At 39.5% G+C, this 21,563-nt stretch overlaps 1 protein-coding gene across 1 annotated transcript in view; it reads left to right on the forward strand.

Annotated features, from left to right (window-relative positions):
* Nucleotides 1-18,489, forward strand: part of lamp1a (lysosomal associated membrane protein 1a) — a 40,074-nt gene extending 21,585 nt beyond the window's left edge. The window contains exons 5-9 of the mRNA XM_059967772.1: nt 360-541; nt 5,772-5,894; nt 6,645-6,708; nt 13,308-13,478; nt 16,336-18,489. Of these exons, the coding sequence (XP_059823755.1) occupies nt 360-541; nt 5,772-5,894; nt 6,645-6,708; nt 13,308-13,478; nt 16,336-16,475 (680 nt within the window). The 3' untranslated portion in view covers nt 16,476-18,489. The remainder of the gene's footprint in view (nt 1-359; nt 542-5,771; nt 5,895-6,644; nt 6,709-13,307; nt 13,479-16,335) is intronic.
* The last annotated feature ends 3,074 nt before the right edge of the window (nt 18,490-21,563 follow it).

Consider the following 21,563-nt stretch of genomic DNA (forward strand, 5'->3'; position numbering starts at 1 on the left):
TCGAATGAAAGGTTGCTGCAAGATAAGTAGCTTGTTGAATGGAACTGCTTAGTTTGGATTCAGAATGTGTCCGTCTAGGAGCGATATCCATTGAGGACAAAAATGAGGCTCTGAAAATGTAATTTTCATGTTGAAAAGCTTACTTGCCTCATCCTTCATGTACTGACTTTTCTGACACTTGTCATAGGTATTTGCAATGAGGTCAATGATAATGTTCTCAAAACTGCCTAAGTGTACAAGACTAAACTGCTAGTAGATGACAGATGGACTTCTATTAGTTTGTGTGGAAAGCTGTATCTAGTGGATTTATTCTGGATTTTGCAAGTCCATGTTTACATCCAGGGCATTTTTATTTTAAGTAACAGAATGCTCTGCTGATGTGACTCCATCTCCACCTCCCACAACAACGGTCACCACTGTGGCTCCAACTGTAACACCTGATATACGAAAACCTACTCAAGGAAGATATAATGTAACCAATATCAATGGGACCTGCTTACTTGCAGCGATGGGACTACAGATTAATATTACTGGCAATAAGGTAATGAATTTGAATCTTTGAATTTGAAGGAAGGAAGAAGTATTTCAGGATGTATATTTATACATTTCTCAGACATTAAATGTACCTATTGATAAAAATACTTGTAATTTTGGATCAAGTACTCCACATCTGGACCAGATAAGTACAGGTGTGGAGGAACTGCAGGTGTCAGTTTCAAGCTGGCAAAGTTTTGCACAGTAAATGGTGGCGAATGGCCTTCTCCTGCTACTTTTGCTTCATTTCTTAACAGACAAATCCAGTCTGTTCTGCCACCTCGTTTCACCATGTACTTTCTCTTATGAATTCAATGCATTAAGCATTCCATAGGAAACAGTCATTTCGAGCATTGAATCTATGCTAGCTTTGAGGTAATCCTATTACTGGTTTTTACTTCCTTGTAACCTCTTGTTTCTCATTTATCCAACAACACCTGTTATTACCTACCTATTGCCTACCTAAACTAATGGCAACTTACAGTGCCAGTTAAGCTACTAAAGAGCATCACTTTGGAATGTGGAAAGAAACCAGAAAACTACTGTGTAGATTAATTGAATGTAGACTAACTTTGAACAGATAGAAGGAGAAATCTGTGGCCAGGTTTACTGTATTTTATGCTTGTCGGTTTGAAATGCAAATATATTGGGTCACAAACGAGAAAATCTGCAGATGCTGGAAATCAAAGCAACACTCACAAAATGCTGGAGGAACTCAGCAAACCATGCAGCATCTATGGAAAAGAGTACAGCTGATGTTCTGGACCAAGACCCTTCATCAGAACTAGAGAAAAAAATGAGAAGTCAGAGTAAGAAGATGGGGGCAGGGGAGGAAGAAATAGTAGGTGGTAGGTGAAACCGGGAGTGGGGAAGGGGAAAGTAAAGAGCTGGGAAGTCGATTGGCAGAGATTAAGGTCTGGAGAAGGGGAATCTGACAGGAGAGGACAAAAGGCTATGGAAGAAAGGGAAGAGGGGTGGAGACTGAGGGCAGGTACACTGGCATGCAAAAGTTTGGGCACCCCGGTCAAAATTTCTGTTACTGTGAATAGTTAAGTGAATAGAAGATGAACTGATCTCCAAAAGTCATGAAGTTAAAGATGAAACATTCTTTTCAACATTTTAAGCAAGGTTAGTGTATTATTTTTGTTTTGTACAATTTTAGAGTGAAAATAAGGAAAGGAGCAACATGCAAAAGTTTGGGCACCCCAAGAGATTTGAGCTCTCAGATAACTTTTACCAAGGCCTCAGACCTTAATTAGCTTGTTAGAACTATGGCTTGCTCACAATCATCGTTAGGAAAGGCCAGGTTATGCAAGTTTCAAAGCTTTATAAATACCCTGACTCCTCAAACCTTGTGGTCCCAACAATCAGTAGCCATGGGCTCCTCTAAGCAGCTGCCTAACATTCTGAAAGTTAAGTTAATTGATGCCCGCAAAGCAGGAGAAGGCTATAAGAAAATAGCAAAGTATTTTCACGTAGCTGTTTCCTCAGTTCGTAATGTAATTAAGAAATCACAGTTAACAGGAACGGTGGAGGTCAAGTTCAGGTCTGGAAGACCAAGAAAACTTTCCGAGAGAACTGCTCGTAGGATTGCTAGTAAGGCAAATCAAAACCCTTGTTTGACTGCAAAAGACCTTCAGGAAGATTTAGCAGAGTCTGGAGTGGTGGTGCACTGTTCTACTCTGCAGTGATACCTGCACAAATGTGACCTTCATGGAAGAGTCATTAGAAGAAAACCTTTCCTGTGTCCTCACCACAAAATTCAGTATCAGAAGTTTGCAAAGGAACATCTAAACAAGCCTGATGCATTTTGGAAACAAGTCCTGTGGACTGTTGAAGTTAAAATAGAACTTTTTGGCCACAATGAGCAAAGATAAGTTTGGAGAAAAAAGGGTGCAGAATTTCATGAAAAGAACACTTCTCCAACTGTTAAGCACGGGGGTGAATCGATCATGCTTTGAGCTTGTGTTGCAGCCAGTGGCACAGGGAACATTTCACTGGTAGAGGGAAGAATGAATTCAATTAAATACCAGCAAATTCTGGAAGCAAACATCACACTGTAAAAAAGCTGAAGGTGAAAAGATGGCTTCTACAACAGGATAATGATCCTAAACACACCTCAAAATCCGCAATGGACTATCTCAAGAAGCTCAAGCTGAAGGTCTTGCCATGGTCCTCATAATCCCCGGACCTAAACATCATTGAAAATCTGTGGGTAGACTTCAAAAGAGCAGTGCATGCAAGACGGCCCAATAATCTCACAGAACTAGAAGCCTTTTACAAGGAAGAATGGGCGAAAATCTCCCAAACAAGAATTGAAAGACTCTTAGCTGGCTACAGAAAGTGTCTAAAAGCTGTGACACTTGCCAAAGGGGGTGTTACTGAGTACTGACCATGCAGGGTGCCCAAACTTGTGCTTCCGACCCTTTTCCTTTTTTGGTATTTTGAAACTGTAAAAGATGGAAATAAAAGTAATCTTGCTTAAAATATTAAAGAAATGTGTCATCTTTTATTTATTGCCTTTTGGAAATCAGGTCATCTTTTACTCGCTTTAGCTATTCACAGTAACAAATTTTGACCGGGGTGCCCAAACTTCTGCAAGCCACTGTAAGGAGATCAAGTGAGAGGGGGAAATGGGAGTAGTGAAGGAGAGTTGGAATTTTTTTGTAAATAATCTTACTTTTCCTACTTACTTGCTATATCTACTTGTTAGCCATTAGTGAATTGTGTGTAGAATTCCATGATCCCTCTGCATCTTGGAGCTGTGCAACCTCTCACTATTTGGATGATGTCTTTATTCCAAACCAGGCATCTTAATGTTTTCTCCACATTTTCTTTTTGCCAGATCTTTGCCAACTCGCTTAATCTATATCCCTTTTAATTCCTTATGTCCTTTTCACAACTTGTTTTCCAGTTTGTGTAACTTCAGATAATTTCATAGCCATGTCTTTGGTGCCTCTGACGAGTTATTTATATAAATTTTAAAAGGTGGTTGTCCCCAAAGTTTCCTAAGCAGAAGTGTATTTTGATAGTCAATAGCAGTAATGTAGGAGAGAACACTTTTTTTTTAGTCAATGTAAAGTGAAACTACCTTGTGAATATTATTGATGCTGACCATGTGAAGCCTACTGCTTTGCAAACTTTGTGAAATATAATAATTTTGAACTGATATTGGTTGGGGGTGGAAGAGCAGAGTCCATCTAAGTCATTATATGTCTGAATTCTCCACAAATTGCATTCCGCCTAGCAAAATAGATATCAGCAGATTAGAGAGAACCTTAAGATCAATTGCGAAACCTGTCAAAGGTGGCAGCATTCTGAGCAATTAGAAATTAAGGCAGTCCTGGCACTGTAGACCATAGGGTTTTTTACTATGAAGGTGGATTGGTCTTTGTCAAGGTTTACTCCAAGCAGTCAGGTAGCGGAGGGCTATATGACCTACAGGGTGTTTCAAGAAATACCCACTGAATCAAGCTTCAACTGCTGCTCTAAGGAAATGTCTGCAATCCAATGCTGCTGGTTGCAATGTTTTGAGATACAGCCACTGGGGAGGGACTCGAATGAAGAGGTGGCTCGTGTTTCGTAGCCTCTCAGAAGAAATCATGGATGCACTGTTTTAAGGTCAAAACTTGATTGACTTTGACGTGGTTATCAAAATGTAATGAATTGATAATAGTTAATGTAGGGTTATATGTTTAAATGTATCTTTTATGAATAAAGTGTATTTTTGATATTTAGAAATACCTGTACTGCAGAATGATACTGCCAGATTGCAGTTACTGTGTTTTATTACAGTCCCTGGAAAAGGATGCCTTTTTGTCTGGCCTTACTTGCATTGTAATTCATGCTTGGACTATTATATGTTGATAAATACAGTATACCTATATCATGGTAACCCCATCAAATGGCGTCACAGTGTAGAAGTCAGCACGATGCTATTACAGCTCAGGGCTTCAGAGTTCAATTCCAGCGCCGACTGTAAGGAGTTTGTACGTGTGGGTACGTGAACATGTGAGTTTCCTTCTGGTGCTCTGGTTTCTTACCACATTCCAAAGACATACCAGTTTGTAGGTTAATTGTGAATTGTCCTGTAATTAGACTAGGGTGGGTTGCTTTGCAGTGTGACTCTTCCACGCTTTATCTCAAACTAACTAGTTGTCGACAGATTAAATATCAGGGTTGTTTTCATTGCAGTGCCACAGGCAATTATATCATTTGAATGGCATAAGTGTGGTCAGTGTTGCCATACATATATAATCAAACTAAAGGATTTAAAACTGTTCTGTCCTTCCATGCTATGGTGACTTGCATTTGAATAGTATCTTTATATTTTAAAAAGAATCCTAAGAGCTCTGATTACAGACAGAACAGATGCACTTCACAAGGTGGAGACTCACATTGGTGGAAAGGGTATGAGGTTAAGGGCTGTATTCTAGAGGGTTCTATTGAAGGAAGATGTGAAAGAGGTTAATGGTTAAGGTCAAAGTGGACTTAAACTTGTAATGGTACAAAAGTTTGTACTTGATTCTGTGATTTGTAACTTTAATCTGCTAGAAAACACATGAACCTAATTTGGAGTATTAAGCATGTAAGGGTGCTTTGTGAAGTTTATTGATCTAATTGACATAGGTACAGGTATTAGTTTTGCTAGCAAAGAAATTGAAATGGGAGATGTCAAGATCTAAATAGGCAGTCATAAGATGGATGACATGCAATGTTAAGATTTGCATAGTCTTTAACTTGTGCAGTTGCTGAAGTAAAAGATAGCATAAGCAAAAGGTACCTTGACTTTGAATGTTTTCACTTGAGCTAAAGGCTGGAATCTGTAACTTAATGCTTTCTAGATTGTAAGGTGTGTGAATATAGAGTTGTAATTTTGGATGGAGATCTATCAGGAAAATACCTGAGGGAGAAAAAAGAGGATCAATGTTCTGAAAACTTGCATTAATGTAAAATATGAATTATGCTACAATGCTTAAAGAGTGAATAACTTGAGGCCAGCAGATTTTGTTTTCAGCCTTAAAGCAATTTAAAATAACATTTGGTTCAGTGGGAAGCAAGCAATAATTCTCAATGGACAAGACTTTTAAACACATCAAAAATTAATTTCAAAAGCAATTTCTTCATAAATTGTACAAGCATCCACTGACATTTAATTTTAATTGCTTATATTATGTAGACAAGTTTGCTTAATTGGAAATAGTACTGCAACATAGAAAGCTGCTTTTGTTTTTCAGACTACAACAAAAGTTTTTAACATTAATCCCAACGAAACCCAAGCAAGTGGAAACTGTAGCACAGATCATGCGTACCTTCAACTGACAGATTCAAGCACCATACTGATTTTTCATTTTGTTGTGGTGAGTTGAGTGTAACAGTTTCTCAAGTATATGCAGAATGTAATTCTTTTATTTAAAAGAAGATCCTTTTGTATTTTTCCTATACACTTTTCAGCTTTGAGTTTAAAAAAGCATTGGTGTTGCTACATTCAGATGCACTGCCTTTGATATTTGCCCATAGATAGACACAACCGGCTATTTGCTAAAGAGGCATTGGAGCTCTGGTTACTAACAACCCTAGCTGATTCTGAAGGCACACAAATATTTAAAAGAAATCAGTAATAAAGTACCTTCTTCCTAACATGTTTTTGAGGCATTTGCTTTACTACTGCACTCTAAATAGGAATACCCAACATCTCTGTAATGGGAGCCCATAGTCCATGAGGTCTACAGCAAATGTGTTACAAGGCTCAGTGGATCAGTGGGTAAATAAATTAAAATAAAATAGATTGGCTAGTTATAAAATATAACTTTTCATTGAACTTACAAATAGTCAGAATCACTTGATTACAATTTTACATATCCTTGTCCGGTAATTGAGGTCTTTTCAGTCTTTGTTTATATAGTGAAACGATATGGAAATCAGATTCAAATGTAGCCAGTTTCTTCAATACTTACAAAGTGAATTATTGGGTGACAATTTAAATTAGTCCAGAATTTAATTTGCCATCAGAATAATGTCCGCTGACTATAAAGAATTATTGTTATACAAATTTGACTGCATATATATATTCAGCTTGTATTGTGAAACCTTGGTATCTTTTTATTCAGAATACTAGTTTCAACAATTCTTACCTGAAAGGGATCTCAATTTCAAGCAGTGTTCCACCACAAGGTAAGTTTCAAGTTTTGGAGACTATGATACTACGAATAAGTTTAGTTAACTGTTACACAGATCAACATGGCTAAATGCACTACAGATTTGCAATACTGGGTCTCTTGGAAGAATTATGTCAACATTAATTGGCTTGTAAATGGTATTTACACTAATAAATTATCTCTATAGATAGGGAAGGTCTTGAGATCACTGTTTTCCAGCAAGTAGTCCTGCAGTTGCATTGTGACAAAGGATTGTTGGTGTTTCACAGCATGAAATAGGACTCATTGCTCTGAAGGGCCAGGATTACCTCTTGGTGCTATGAAAATTAGCTGTTTTGGCAAAGCTAGTGAATACATGGATGTGGCTAACAATACTGAATTCATAGGACCTAGAATAGTGCAGCCCTGGACAGGCCATTCAGCCCACAATGTGCTGCTGTTGATGGTAATTTTTACTAAATATCCTCCTGATGTCTGTTAGTGAGGTTGGGAATGTGCAGGGCTGAACAACAACATGGCTGCAATTATTTTCCTAACCTGGTGTCCATTGTATTAATAATAAAATTGTTCCAGATTTTTTGTTGTAAAGTTCTGTTTATTTGCTCTAAGATATTTTTGCTCAAATATTTTTTAATTACTAATTTTCAGTTTAAAATTGTGGCCTTTTTAAAGTTCTAAATTAAATCATGATCACAATGCATTGGGATTCTGGATACACTCTCTGTCACCAACATCCTCGAGCAACAGCAGTTGCAATCGTCTGAAGGGGTAGTTGGCTGGAGTGAGCTGGGTAAATAAACTTGGGGATAAGTTAAGTGGGTGGGCAGTGTAGATATTTAAATAGCTGGTTCATAGCACTTAGCAGAAATTTATCTGAATTAGAAAGAGCGATAGTAGGCAAAAGGTGATCCATTTGTGATTGAAAGTAGAGGTCAAGGAAAAGAGTAAGCTAAAGGTTAGCATATGAAATGGCAAGAGCTAGTGTTAGACAAAACAACCAGTAATCTTATAAGAACAAGCAGCGAGAAACTAAAAGGTTATCAAGGAATGTTTTAAAATGATTGGAAAAAATGAGAGTATTGTCAAAGTGTTTTTTAAGAGGTCATTCAGGCTAAGTTTAGGGTCCTTGGAGCATAGGATGGGGGAATTAAGATGAGAAATGAGGAAATTATAGATAATTTAGTATTTTGCATCAATTTGCATGATATAAGTCACTGCAAATATCAACAGGTTTTTGATGGGTTTGATTCAAATACTGTGGAAGAACTAGTAATAATTGTTATCACAAGGTTTGAGAAAAAATTAATGGGATTGTAGCGATGTACTACATGCAGAGCTAGAGATGACACGCAGTCGGTAAGTTGTTTCGAGACTAGTTTATTCAAACTTTGCGGTGCTGGCATTTAATCCCTAGCGCCCGCCCTCTCTGGGCGGAAATGATGGGGCGGTAGCCACGTCGCACAGGAGGGTCCTATCACCTGGGCCTACGAGAAAGTCTTGCAGCTGCAAACTCGAGACTGTGGTCCTGTAGCTGGGCATCTCGTCGTCTGCCTGCTGCGCCTCCGCCAGTGCTGCATAGTCCACCCCCAGGGACAGGGCCTGGACAGCTGGTCTGGAGAGTGCGTCCGCCATGACGTTGTCCTTCCCCGAGACACGCTGGATGTCCATCGTGTACTCGGAGATGTAGGACAGATGTCGTTGCTGGCGAGCCGACCAAGGATCGGACACCTTCGTGAACGCGAAGGTCAGCGGTTTGTGGTCCGTGAACGCGGTGAACTTCTAAGAAGTACCTCAAATGCCGGATTGCCAGGTACCATGCTAACAGCTCCCAATCGAAAGCACTGTACTTGAGTTCGGGTGGCCGTAGGTGCTTGCTGAAGAACGCCAGGGGTTGCCAGCGCCCCTCGATGAGCTGCTCCAGCACTCCACAGACTGCAGTGTCGGATGCGTCCAACGTGAGGGCGGCCGGAATGTCCGTTCTGGGGTGCACCAGCCTCGCGGCATCTGCCAAGGCTTCCTTGGCTTTAACGAAAGCGGCCGCGGCCTCCTCGTACCAAGTAATGTCCTTGCCTTTACCCGACATCAGGGTGTACAAAGGACGCATGATACGGGCTGCTGAGGGGAGGAAACAGTGGTAGAAGTTCACCATACCAACGAATTCCTGTAGGCCTTTGACCGTGTTGGGCCGGGCAAAGTGGCGGATCGTGTCTACCTTGGCAGGCAGGGGTGTTGCCCTGTCTTTGGTAATCCTGTGGCCCAGGAAGTCAATGGTATCGAGACTGAACTGGCATTTGGCCGGGTTGATCGTGAGGCCGAAATCACTCAGGCTGGAGTAGAGTTGACGGAGGTGGGACAGATGCTCCTGGCGACTACTTCTGGCTATAAGGATGTCGTCCAAATAGATGAACACAAAGTCCAGGTTGCGTCCCACTGCATCCATTAGTCGCTGGAACGTCTGTGCGGCATTCTTCAGTCCGAACAGCATTCGGAGGAACTCGAACAGGTCGAATGGGGTGATGAGTGCTGTTTTGGGGATGTCTTCAGGGTGCACCGGGATTTGATGGTATCCCCGGATGAGGTCTACTTTGGAAAATATTCTTGCCCCGTGCAGGTTTGCTGCAAAGTCCTGTATGTGCAGCACAGGGTAGCGGTCTGGAGTTGTAGCCTCGTTCAGTTTGCGGTAGTCGCCACATGGTCTCGAACCCCTGGCTGCTTTGGGCACCATGTGCAGGGGCTGTTGGACCTCTGTATGATCCCCAATTCCTCCATCTTCTTGAACTCCTCCTTCCTCCTTCGCCAGGTGGAGCTTTTCTGGGGGGAGTCTTCGTGCGTGGGCGTGGAGGGGTGGTCCCTGGGTTGGAATGTGGTGCTGTACCCCATGTCTGGGCATGGCTGCTATGAATTGCAGTGCCAAAATAATTGGAAAGTCAGCCAGGATTCTGGTGAATTCGTTGTCCGACAGTGTGATGGAGTCCAGGTGTGGGGCCAGCAACTTGGCTTCACCCAGGGAGAACGTCTGGAAAGTCTCGGCATGTACCAGTCTTTTCCCTTGCAAGTCGACTAGCAGGCTGTGAGCTCACAACGTCCACCCCCAGGAGTGGTTGGGCCACCGCGGCCAGTGTGAAGTCCCACGTGAACCGGTTGGCGCCGAAATGCAGCTGCACTGTGCGGGTGCCATAGGTCCGTATTGTGCTGCCGTTTGCGGCCCTCAGGGTGGGTCCTGGCTTCCTGTTGCAGGTGTCGTACCCCATCGGGGGCAAGACACTGATTTCCACTCCGGTGTCGACCAAGAAGCTGCATCCCGACTGTTTGTCCCAGACGTACAAGAGGCTGTCCTGGTGGCCAGCCCCCATAGTCATTAGCAGCTGCTGGCCCTGGCCCTTGCAGGGCAGGTGACAACGGCGGGCTTCTGTGCCCCACCGCTGATGGTAGCAACACCACTGTTCACTGTCCTCCTCACTCCTGCCTCAGTGCGCCCCCCTGCCGGGCCTGGTCTTGTCTGCTGTTGGGCGCGTGGCCTGGTAATCTAACCGACGGACGCCATGCTCTCCCTCTTGGCTTTCCACAGCACGTATGCCCGAGCCACCACCTTCCTGGGGTCGCTGAAATCTGCGTCGACCAGCAGCAGATGTACGTCCTTGGGCAGTTGCTCCAGGAACGCTTGTTTGAACATGAGGTAGGGCTTGTGTCCGTCAGCCAGGGCCAGCACCTCGTTCATCAATGCTGATGGCAGTCCGTCTCCCAAACTGTCCAGGTGAAGCAGTCAGGCACCCCGCTCACGCCATGAGAGGCCAAAGGTCCCAATGAGCAGCGGTTTGAATGCTTCATATTTGCCTTCTTCAGGGGGTGACTGTATGAAATCCGCAACCTGGGCGGCTGTCTCCTGGTCAAGGGCGCTCACCACGTGGTAGTAACGTGTGGAATCAGAGGATATCTGCCGATCCTGGAACCCGGCTTCTGCTTGGCTAAACCACACGCGTGGTCGCAGCATCCAGAAGGTCAGCAGTTTCAGCAAAACTGTGTGAACAGATGAAGAGTTGGTCATCTTTGGTCCAAATCCCGTTTGGACCATCGGGGTCACCAATGTAGTGATGTACTACATACAGAGCTAGAGACGACACACGGTCGGTAAGTCATTTCAAGACTAGTTCATTCAAACTTCGCGATGTTGGCATTTAATCCCTAGCGCCTGCCCTCTTCAGCCAGAAATGACGTCAGAGGTGCATTACCAAAGTCTCCCCCCGCACACTTGCTATTTGTGAGCCAGTTCGCATGCACAGTAAGTGGGTCGCCACAGGGTAAAAAAAACAGCAAAGGGTAATGCTGGCCAAACATGCAATAAGTGGTGCACAAAATGCTGGAGGAATTCTGCCAGTCAGGCAGCATGTTTTGGGCCAAGATCCTTCAAGTGGGATTGTACAGAACAGAAGATGGCAGGTATCTTAAAAGCATTGATGTATAAAGCAATCTTGGGATGCAAGTTCATTGTTTCCTGAAAATGGTGATAGAGTAGTGAAGATGGCATTTAGCTTTCATAGAGAGGGATTGAGTATGAGTCGGAACATCTCATAATCAATTAAAAGACCAGAGACACAGCTCAGGGTCATGAACGACTCCATCTTGAAGAGTGGAGGTAGATTGAAGATCAGGGTGAATGCGGAGGGGGTCAGCAATAGCTCCCAACAGAGACAGCAGCTGGATCAGCGGCTTTTGGACCCAGTTTGGTGGTCACTCTTTACAGAAAGGCTGAGTTCATGCAGCTGCTCTCCTCTCATATGCCGACGAAAAGGTATTCTGAGATTTATGTGATTATTGGTCTATATTTCATATTGGTTTCCTTCAGTTTTTCAGTGTTTACTTTCTTGTGGCCAATTGGCAGCAGGTGCTCTTTCTTGTGAGTAAGGAGGGTTTGATGCTATATCGCTGTATTGTTTTTTGAGTGACGAGGTCAGGGACTGTTACTGTTGCTGTTTTTGCCGCGAGGGATAATTTGGGGGTCTGCTAGTTTTGTTTACTTTCTTTTTTATGCCGGGGGCGGGAAGTTGACATAATTTCTGTCGTCAGCGCCCATGGTCATTCTGTATTTAATTGCTATGTGGAGTAGACAAATATCACAGTTGTATTGTACATACATTGATGGTAAATTATAATTAATGTATGTGTTTGATTATGAATATAGGGTACTGCGATTGCTAGCGTGATTTAAATATGTATTCGTACTATTCTATCTTTTTGATTCATAATATATATCCTCATGTACTCTGTATTCTTCTATGTGAAAATTAATAAAACTATTGAAGACAGTAAAATGATCCTTTGAACATCATGCTGCAGCTGTGCAGGACAGTAGTTAAAGCACTCTTGTAAAGTCATGTGAAGTCAAGAAAGGATGAGTCGATCTTGCATATTTGGAACTTCTGAAGGCATTATGCAAGGTTCCAAAGGTTGATGCACATGACAGCATGATCTGAAGTTTGGTTATTGCATAGAAGACAGTAGAAATAAACTACTCCTTTTCTTTGAGCTGGAAGGATAGAATTCGTATAGTGCCCCCGAGAACCAGTGATTGGCCTTCAATTATTTACAATTTATAATTAACGTGGAAGAGAGGACAGAGTGTGAAGCATCCAGTTTTGTATATAAGACAACATAGATGGAAAGGCATGTTGTATTGAGGACCTAGAAGAAAAATCATTAGCTTTTTCAGATACAGTAAAATTCTATTGCGCAATATTTATAACATCACTTAAGAAGTAGCCAAACTTGAAGTAATATTTTGAAAAAAACGAGAGAAAGGAAAATATATTCAATGTTCAGTAACTTGCCTGATGGGAAGCTTTTTAAATGCATAGAAGGGTAAATAGTTTTAGTTGAGGATGTTTGGAAATGATGCATCCTTGGATATTGTATTGAATCCACTTCATTTGCAAAGAATATTGTACTAAAAGTCACACAATAATGGACAAGTTGAAATAAAATAGGACATAGATTAGTTCTTGAACTAGCCAATTTAAGTGCAGGAGAGAGTTAATGTGATTTAGGAGATCGAAAATCAAGTCATTCAACGACTTACACTTGTTTCAATGCACAGATCTCTGGGTCTTTATTTGGTATTGTATTAATTTTATTCCTGTCCTTATGAATCACTCTAAATCCAACCTCACATCAAACTTTAGCTTATCTATATGTAATTGGATGGTGGTTTGGTGTATTGGATGGTGTATTTTCATGAAGTAGCTTTCTGTAGGCTTGTGTGAATGCATCTTACTAAAATGAACATTAATACCTACTGAAATGACACGCCCAATACTGGCAATAGCGCTTTTGTAAAAGCGGAAGAACAAGATTAAGTAGAACCTTTTCTCTGTCTACAAATGGTTGGGATCAGAAATGGGAAGAGAATAGTAATATGGTGGTCACAAACTTCAAAACCTTGAAATATAGAACTGAGGTATTTGAGTAATTGATTCTGCAGAAAGAAACCCTGTTTAGAAATGCAGCAATTCTTCCTACTGATAATTGTAATATTTTAATATTTTAGCTTGAATTAAGATTTTGCTGATGCTACTTGATATGATAAATCAATGTCATTGTTACTTTGCATTTTTAATGTAGGAAAGAAGTTTGAGGCTGAAAATACCAGTCTGCACTACTTGCAGACTTCTTTGGGCAAATCTTACATGTGCCAAGCTGAACAAGTTCTCCAAGTAACCCCAGACTTTTCCATCAATGCATTTGATTTCCATGTGCAGCCATTTAAAGTAAATAATTCAAAATATGGAATGGGTAAGTTCTTGCCATTTTTCAAATGTTAAAACTTAATGCATCCTTTGAATGTTGTGCTGTCTGCACTGGTTTTTTGTGTCTTCTGAAATTCCTTTAATGGATACATTTGAAGCAGAAATGTATCTTTTCCTTATAATTTTTTTTTAGGTGATAAGCTGTGTCTGCTAGGCTTCTTGCTAATGATACAATGCATACAATTTTTTTAGGGCCTGTTTGTTTTTCCTCTCATATGTACGCCCTGTAAATACTTGAGAAATTGGTAGGTATACACATGCCGAGCATTAAGTCAGTCACATTTCAATTAGTTCATGATTGTTGATATAGGTGGAATACCTCTTAACGAAAATTCCAAAATCCAAAGCCTCCAAAAAAATTTTCTGAGCGCTGTCATAACATCACAAATTGAAAATTCCACAAGATGTTGGGAATGTTCCCAAGTGATATGCAAGTCTTTGCACACCACAGACAGTTCTGAGAAGTGAGCTCACATATGTAACGAGCAGAAGTTAATGAAAAATTTTTAAAAAAACACATGAAGCGATAAATAATCCTGGATTGTTAGTGTCAGAGTGAATATATGCCACTTAACGGTATTATGCTGATCGTGAAACAGGCAAAGATCTATCATGATGAACTGAAAATTGAAGGTAATTGTGAATATTCAGCAGGCTGGTTGCAGAAATTTAAGAAAATGCACAACGTTAAGTTTTTAAAGTAGGTACTGATCACAAAAATCTAGTACCAGAGTAAGTCTACAGTGCTGATTGTTTTTATACCTTACATAAAACTTTATTAAAAAAGTAAAATGCAAATGCAGTGTACTGTGAACTTTTATTCAAAACACAGCATTGTAGGTGGAGACTGAAAGTCTGCTGTTTGTTGTAGTTCAACAGCTGAATCAGGTATTATCCTGATGCTGTTGTGCTTCTATTACGCTGCACACATTATTATATTTTCATTATACTAATGATAAGGAATAATATTTACTGTTAAAGTGTAACAAATGTAAGACAAAGAATGCTTATTGGTAACACATAATTTCAGAATTGGAAATAATGGCGATTCCAAGCTATCTCATTATATATTCCAAAGTTCTAAATCCAAAACATTTCCAGCCCCAAGCATTTTTGTTAAGGAATACTCAACCTTAACATGTACACACATGTTGTTGCTCCTCTAAGTATATTGGGTTAAGTATATCTGTTTTTAATTCCATCTAAACCAAATTTACTCTAAAATTAAAGAAACAAATATATTCAACTCAAGCTTTCAGGAACCAAGAAAAATTCTGAACAGAATTAGAAAGGGGGGAAATCCAAATCAGGTTTATAAGTACTTCTGGAAATCCTTATTTTGAGTATTACCTATCATGCAAAATCTTAGAGGTTTCATTGATAAGATTTTGCATGAAGGTTAATAGAAAGCTTTTATAGTAAAAACATAAGCTAGAAGACTAATGGCATCAGCTGGTTTTTAGAAATTTTTATTCTGTGGAAATATTGGGTCCCTTAATATGGAAAAATGTATGTCATTCACGAGGGAGATTTTTAAATACAAGCTCTACTTAGCATCGTTTCTAATTGAAGAAATGTTAAGTCATAAAGTTGTAAAAAAAAGGTACAGTACAGAAACGGGCTCTTCGGCTCATCTAATCCATGCCAAATTCTTGATTCTATTCTCCGCTAACATTCCTCTGCAAGTTGGTTTCAATAAGTAATTACTGCCTTATGGGGATGACTTTATTTGTTAAGGATCCATTATCTTGAATTCTACTTGACTAATATTTTATTCTGTGGTTTCATGGGGGCACCTTTAGGAATACAGGTGATAGTTGACCATTTATCACCAATTGTGAGGTGTGCCTGGTTTCCCCACATTCTTGTTGTATTTTGTTACCTTCACTAGCTACATCACTAAAAAAAAGTATTGAATTAGCTGAATATGAAATTTTGAGGGCTCTTTGTAGGGTAGAGGTCCTCCAGATCCTGGTCTCAATCCATTTTGCTCTCAGCATTACCAAATTTTTTTTGTCATCAAGTTATTAACATTGGGCCACACTTTGTGCAGATTGTACACTCTGTGTGACTAGACCACAGTAGTATTTCCATTCTTAGTAAATTGAAATCAAAAGGCTGCCAAGGCAGGAAATCGAAATGAAAATAGTAAATGGTGGTAACTTCCAGTAGGGTACTGTTTGAGTTGAAGACCCTTAGGCATTTTCTGATTTTGATGAACTTTTTAACGTATGTTATGCATTTTAAATTGTAAAAAATGTTGTATGAATGTTGAGGTATTTGGGATAGACTAGAAAAGTGAAGCTGATTTAAGAAATATAGAAATCTACAGCACAATACAGGCCCTTCGCTCCACAATGTTGTACCAATCATGTAATCTACTCTAGAAACTGCCTAGATTTTCCCTACCGCATAACCCTCTATTTTTCTAAGCTCCATGTACCTATCTTAAAAGACCCTATTGTATCTACCACCTTCTCTGGCAGTGCATTCTATGCACCCACCGCTCTGTCTGGAAAAACTTGCCTCTGATATCTTGTACCTACTTCCAAGCACCTCAAAACTAAGAAGTGGGCCATAATCTAATTAACTGGAAAGTAATCCTTGGAGACTCTTAAATATTCTTTATAGCAGAAGTATTGATCTGCACTGAACAAGCACCATAATTTGTGTGATTGGTGTAGGTGGGAGGAATTTATCATGAAATTGAATGTTGGTGTTTATAATATCCTTCCCTGAAAGTTATGTCTGTTAAATTATAATTATGTTTTAAATTACAATTATGTGATTTTTGGATTGGCTTTAAGAAGTGAATTTTCAAATTTGAATTTTCTTTTGAACAGCTGAAGAATGCCAAATGGATAAAGATGGCATGTTGATCCCAATCATAGTTGGTGCAGCTCTTGCTGGCCTTGTGCTGATTGTGTTGATTGCATATCTAATTGGAAGAAAGAGAAGCCACGCTGGATATCAAACCATCTAATCTTGCATAGATTTAGCTATTCCACCTCTTTAACTAATGCTATCTCAAAGAAATGCATACACATGCTCTCCTGGAATCTTGGGGATGGACCTGCATTAAAGGGAGTTAAGAGAAAAATGTTTACTGACAAATGGAATCCTCTGCCTGACAACTTGATTCTAATTGTATGTTTTTAACAGAATATGGTGAAATATTTCCCCCATTCCTGCCATCCCTAGGTGTTGACATGGGTATGTCAGTGCATTACATTGTATAACCATGGAGCTGGGGAATAGTTAAAATGGTGGCTACATGCAATGTGAAAGCTAAGGGCCACAGTGAATAAGAATGTAATGTTGCCAGGAGGGGATTTACACATTTAATTCAGGTTGTGAGGGAGTGGCATCTGTACACCTACTTTAAATATTAGTGTTTCTTCATCTTTTTTTTTGTCCTAAGTGGATGTGCAGTGGGTTAAATAGAGGTCAGGCTTATTTACACTATGGAGTGCAGCCAAACAAGGGAGGCCTGGTTTTCCATAAAGGCTATGCTGATATAGTGTAAGAGCACGTTAACAGGTCTGTTTGTGGCTAAATTATAACATTTTCAAATTCTACTGTGTAACCAGGAGTGTTAATTCTTACTTTACAATATTGTAATGGTGTGTTGTGCTAAAGTGGGTTTTTTTTTGTCCAATAAACTTCACAAGGATGTGTCTTTATGTATGCATTAACACAATGTGCCTGTAAGTTGGGTTTCTTGCAAATTATGCTCCCTTACCTCCTGCCCCTGCCTATTTCCCTCCTCCAAAAAAAATTGGTAAGTTAGCAGCTGGCACATTACTAAGATTTTAGTTTGATTTTGAGTATGATTTAATCATTGGAATGAGACCTTTAAAAATGAGCATAATCTACTCCTTGATGTTTTTATTTCCATAAAAATATTACCCTGAAGTGCAGATTGTGTTGCAGTGTTTGAACTTTCCAAAATAACACGACACTGCTGTTGGGCTTTTTTAGCCTTTAACTAACATTTCAAATTACACAATGATTGTCTTATCCATTTAAAATATATTGGGGTGAACAGCTTTATCTGTAAAAATCCTGCAACAGCTTCAGTAATTGCTGATAAATTAACCTAGACAGATGCTGATTAAATTCAGAACTAACTGGTTTGGATGATAAGCACCTGGTGTGTGAACTGTAAACTCAAAAGATGTTGGTTGGAGTAAAGGTTGCTCTGAAGCATTTAACATGCACTGTTTTTGCCAGTACTTACGAGGTGCATAATTTGAGCTTAGGTTATATTAAAAATGTTTAAAAATCTGGTTTACATATTTAAACATTTGGGTTGTTTGTAAGCTGGTGGTCAGGGATGTTAGGTGGTGTATATTGAGTGCTTTGCAAATACTAGGAGCTGGCACTCTCCACTTTTTTTTTCTCCAGTTCGGTGTGCATTTTTGTGGCTGCACCTTTTAAGGCATGTCTTAGCGTATATATAAAAAAAAATCCAGCCTTCTGGTTGGCTGTGCGTAAGAGCTTGTTTGGGATATTGACTGACACTTCGCACATAAAGGAGAATGCATTATCTTTTAACTGTGCTAATAAATACTTTGTTTCTGAAAGGGCTATGTGCTTAGTTTCCCCTCTTCTATTAAAGGCATTTGGCCACCACCCCCAGTTGGATTACAAAGGGAATCTTAACTCTGACACATTAAAACAAAGAGCATTTTTTTAGGGTGAAAACGCAGTTTCTAAGATTGTAATTTTTTGCTTTCCCTACTATTTCCCAATACATTCTTGACAGTGTAATAGCATTAAGCTTGAGATTTGCTTGGATGATTTTCTACACCATATTGGGGCCTTTTTATTTCATGAGAAATTATTTCAAAGTTAAATTTGTCCTGTTTTCACACTGTTCCATTCCTTTTTTTGTACTTTCCAATTTTGAGTTCTGTAATTCAGATTGATGTTGGAGATGAAATTTTTTCTGACGTACTTATGCACCAATAAAATTGTTTCTTTTGTCTGCCAGATATATTTGTTTGCATTGAAGCATGGATGAAATTATTTAATTTGTCATCAGCTCTAATATCTTGTATGTTTTGGTGTAATGCTTTCCAGATAAATCCACTATAGAATCTATTAGGAAGTATTGGTTGTTACAGGAGCTATATAAATATCATAGTAACATTTTGATGAATCTGATGCCTTGAGAAACTTAAACTGAATATAATTTCCAGTGAAACCAAAATAATTCTCCTGTTAGCCCATTATTCCCAGTCTTATTTTCTAAATTCCTGTTTGTTTTTCTGATCATTTTGTGTAGTTAGAATCAGGTTTAATATCATTGGCATATGTTGTGAATTTTGTTTTGTGGCAGCAGAACAGTGAAATACATAAAAAGCTATACGTTTTAATAAGAAATATATATATATCCTGCTTTGAAAAGTCTTAACAGCAATTTAATAAAATTGTAAAGTATGAGAACTGGACCACGAGTGAATTTAGATGAGCTGATTTTAGCAATATGAATATTTTCAAATGTATTTGCAATTTATATAGTTATAATTCAGTCAATTTAGATTAATATTCAAAGATTTTGAGCTTTTGCAAAGTATTGTCTCTTACTGGAATAAAAGGCCATTTTAGTGGTAGAGCATTGAAAGATCATTGAACGCATTTTTCTGCACCAGATAGTTGAAGGTAAATTCATTTAGTCCCAATACCATGTCTGTTATCCGTAGTCCTGAAGTTTTCAAATATATTTTCAATTCTCTTTTCGAAGGTTACTGTTGTAAATGTATTCATCGCCCTTTTGGCAGTACACATACTGTTTAGCTTGTTTCATCTGATTATTCTGTTTTTTTTAACAATGCTATGGTACAAATGGTAGAGTGGCTGCCTCTTAGTTCAAGCATCCTCGTTTTAATCCTAAACCTTGTTGCTGTCTGTGTGGAGTTTGCGTATAAGACCATAGATGCATAGAAGCAGAATTGGGCCATTCGCAATGTTCCCTGTAATTTGTAATGTCCAATGTTAGCAAAAGTCTTGTGCTGTACTGTTTTTTGCCCAGTGACAACATGTGCACATTGAATAATTTTCTCATTAAAAACAGTACAAATAAGCCAGTTCTAAAATCTGCAGACAAATCTTCGTTAGCTCCATGTTGTCAACACTGTCTACATCAGAAACCGGAAAAGGAAATCTGATTGTGTATGATTGTGAAATACCATGGGTAACCTTCTGTGTGCAATTTAAACTCCTTTTTAATGCTTGTAGCAAAAGATGTGTGCGCGTGCTCACCTTAGAGAGAACACTGGCCCAGTCTATCGTACTGATTTATAATCCCATCTCAATCCTTTTCTGTCTTGTGCAAACTTTGCAATGACCTTACTAATCAAGAACCTATCAACCTTCGCTTTAAATACACCCAATAACTCCAAGCTGTCTGTGGCAATGCATTCCACAGATTCGCCACCCACTGGTTAAAGAAATTACTTCTGTTCCAAAGTGATGTCCTTGTATTCTGAGGTGGTGCTCTCTGTTCTTTACCCTGGAACCCTTTCGGCGTTTCCTTACATCCCAAAAAAATGTTGATTTATAGGTTAGTTGCTCCCATGTATATGCAGTTCAGTCAGTAGAAGCTAGGGATGTGGGAGAATAAGAAGGGTTTACTGTAGAATTACTGAGCGGGTGATTGATGGTCAACAGAGACTCGTTGGACCAAAGGATCTTTGTCTCTGCTATGTGACTACTGCTCTTTTACTGGCTACAGCTATTTGGCTGTTAACGCAACCCAATACAAATCATTTGAAATCAATTCTTAGATTTTTCTGTTGCATAGAGAGCTTCTCTTGCAGCAACAGGTGATCCAGGTAACTGTAATCCTTAATCCTTAGAACTGTTCTGATAAATCTCTTCAAGGTTTTAATGTCTTCCTCAAAGTATGGTTAAAGAGTGGAATACAGTAGTCTGGCTATTGTATCGTAGCTTCATATCCTCTACCACAGAGTTCAAGGTGATTATTGATAACTTCAAATTCTTAATTCCTAAGTTGTTGAAGCAGTGAAATAATTTTGTTTTCTCTCCCAGCCTGAATGCTTGAAACCACAGAAACAAAACAGTTCTGAATTGACTTACTGTTTATTTCTCACCAACCATCAATGTCAAAAATCATTGTTTTTTGAACACAAACTCATGCAACTGACACTACCGTATTTTAAAAACTATTCACTCTAAGCACGGAGTAGTCTCTAACAGCCACACAAGGGCATGAGACTGACACTAGTTAGAAACTGTTCAACATTCTCCTGCCTCAATTAAGCGACATGGTGTCCCAAAAAAAAGGGGAATTCTGGCTATTTTCTCAATTTTGTTCTTTGAGTTGTCCCAATAAGAGGCTGCCCTGATAAGCTGATGACCCACTGCATTTATTGCGATCCCTTTCAAACATTACAACAAAATCTTCTTCAATTAATAACCCTGGCAATACATTTCAGACCATAGTGTTGGATATTGTAGATGACTGGCAAAGTTAGAAAAGCATTTAACTGGAGTAAGGGGAAATGTCTTGGAAGCATACATCGGGAATAGATGCTCTCAGGGAAATATCCGTAAGAAATGTGGCAAATGTTCAGGGGATATTTGCGTGGAGTTCTGCATTGGTATGTTCCAATGAGACGGAAAGGATGGTAGGGTACAAGAATCATGGTGTGCAAATGCTGCTGTAAGTCTAGTCAAGAAGAAAAGAGCATACAAAAGTTTCAAAAAACTAGGTAATAGAGATCTAGAAGATTATAAGGCTAGAAGGAAGGAGCTTAAGAATGAAATTAGGAAAGTCAGAAGGAGCCAATGAAATTAGCAGAGGGGGTCATGAAAAGGCCTTGGCGGGTAGGGTTAAGGAAAACCCCAAGGCATTCTACAAGTTTGTGAAGAGCAGGAGGATAAGACGTGAAAGAATAGGACCAATCAAGTGTGACAGTGGGAAAGTGTGTATAGAACCGGAAGAAATAGCGGAGGTACTTAATAAATGCTTTACTTCAGGATTCACTACGGAAAAGAATTTTGTTGAGTGTAGGTGTAGGCTTTACAGTGGACTGAAAAGCTT

This window comes from Hypanus sabinus, chromosome 4 (genome assembly GCF_030144855.1).
Source record: "Hypanus sabinus isolate sHypSab1 chromosome 4, sHypSab1.hap1, whole genome shotgun sequence".
Taxonomy (NCBI): Eukaryota; Metazoa; Chordata; class Chondrichthyes; order Myliobatiformes; family Dasyatidae; genus Hypanus; species Hypanus sabinus.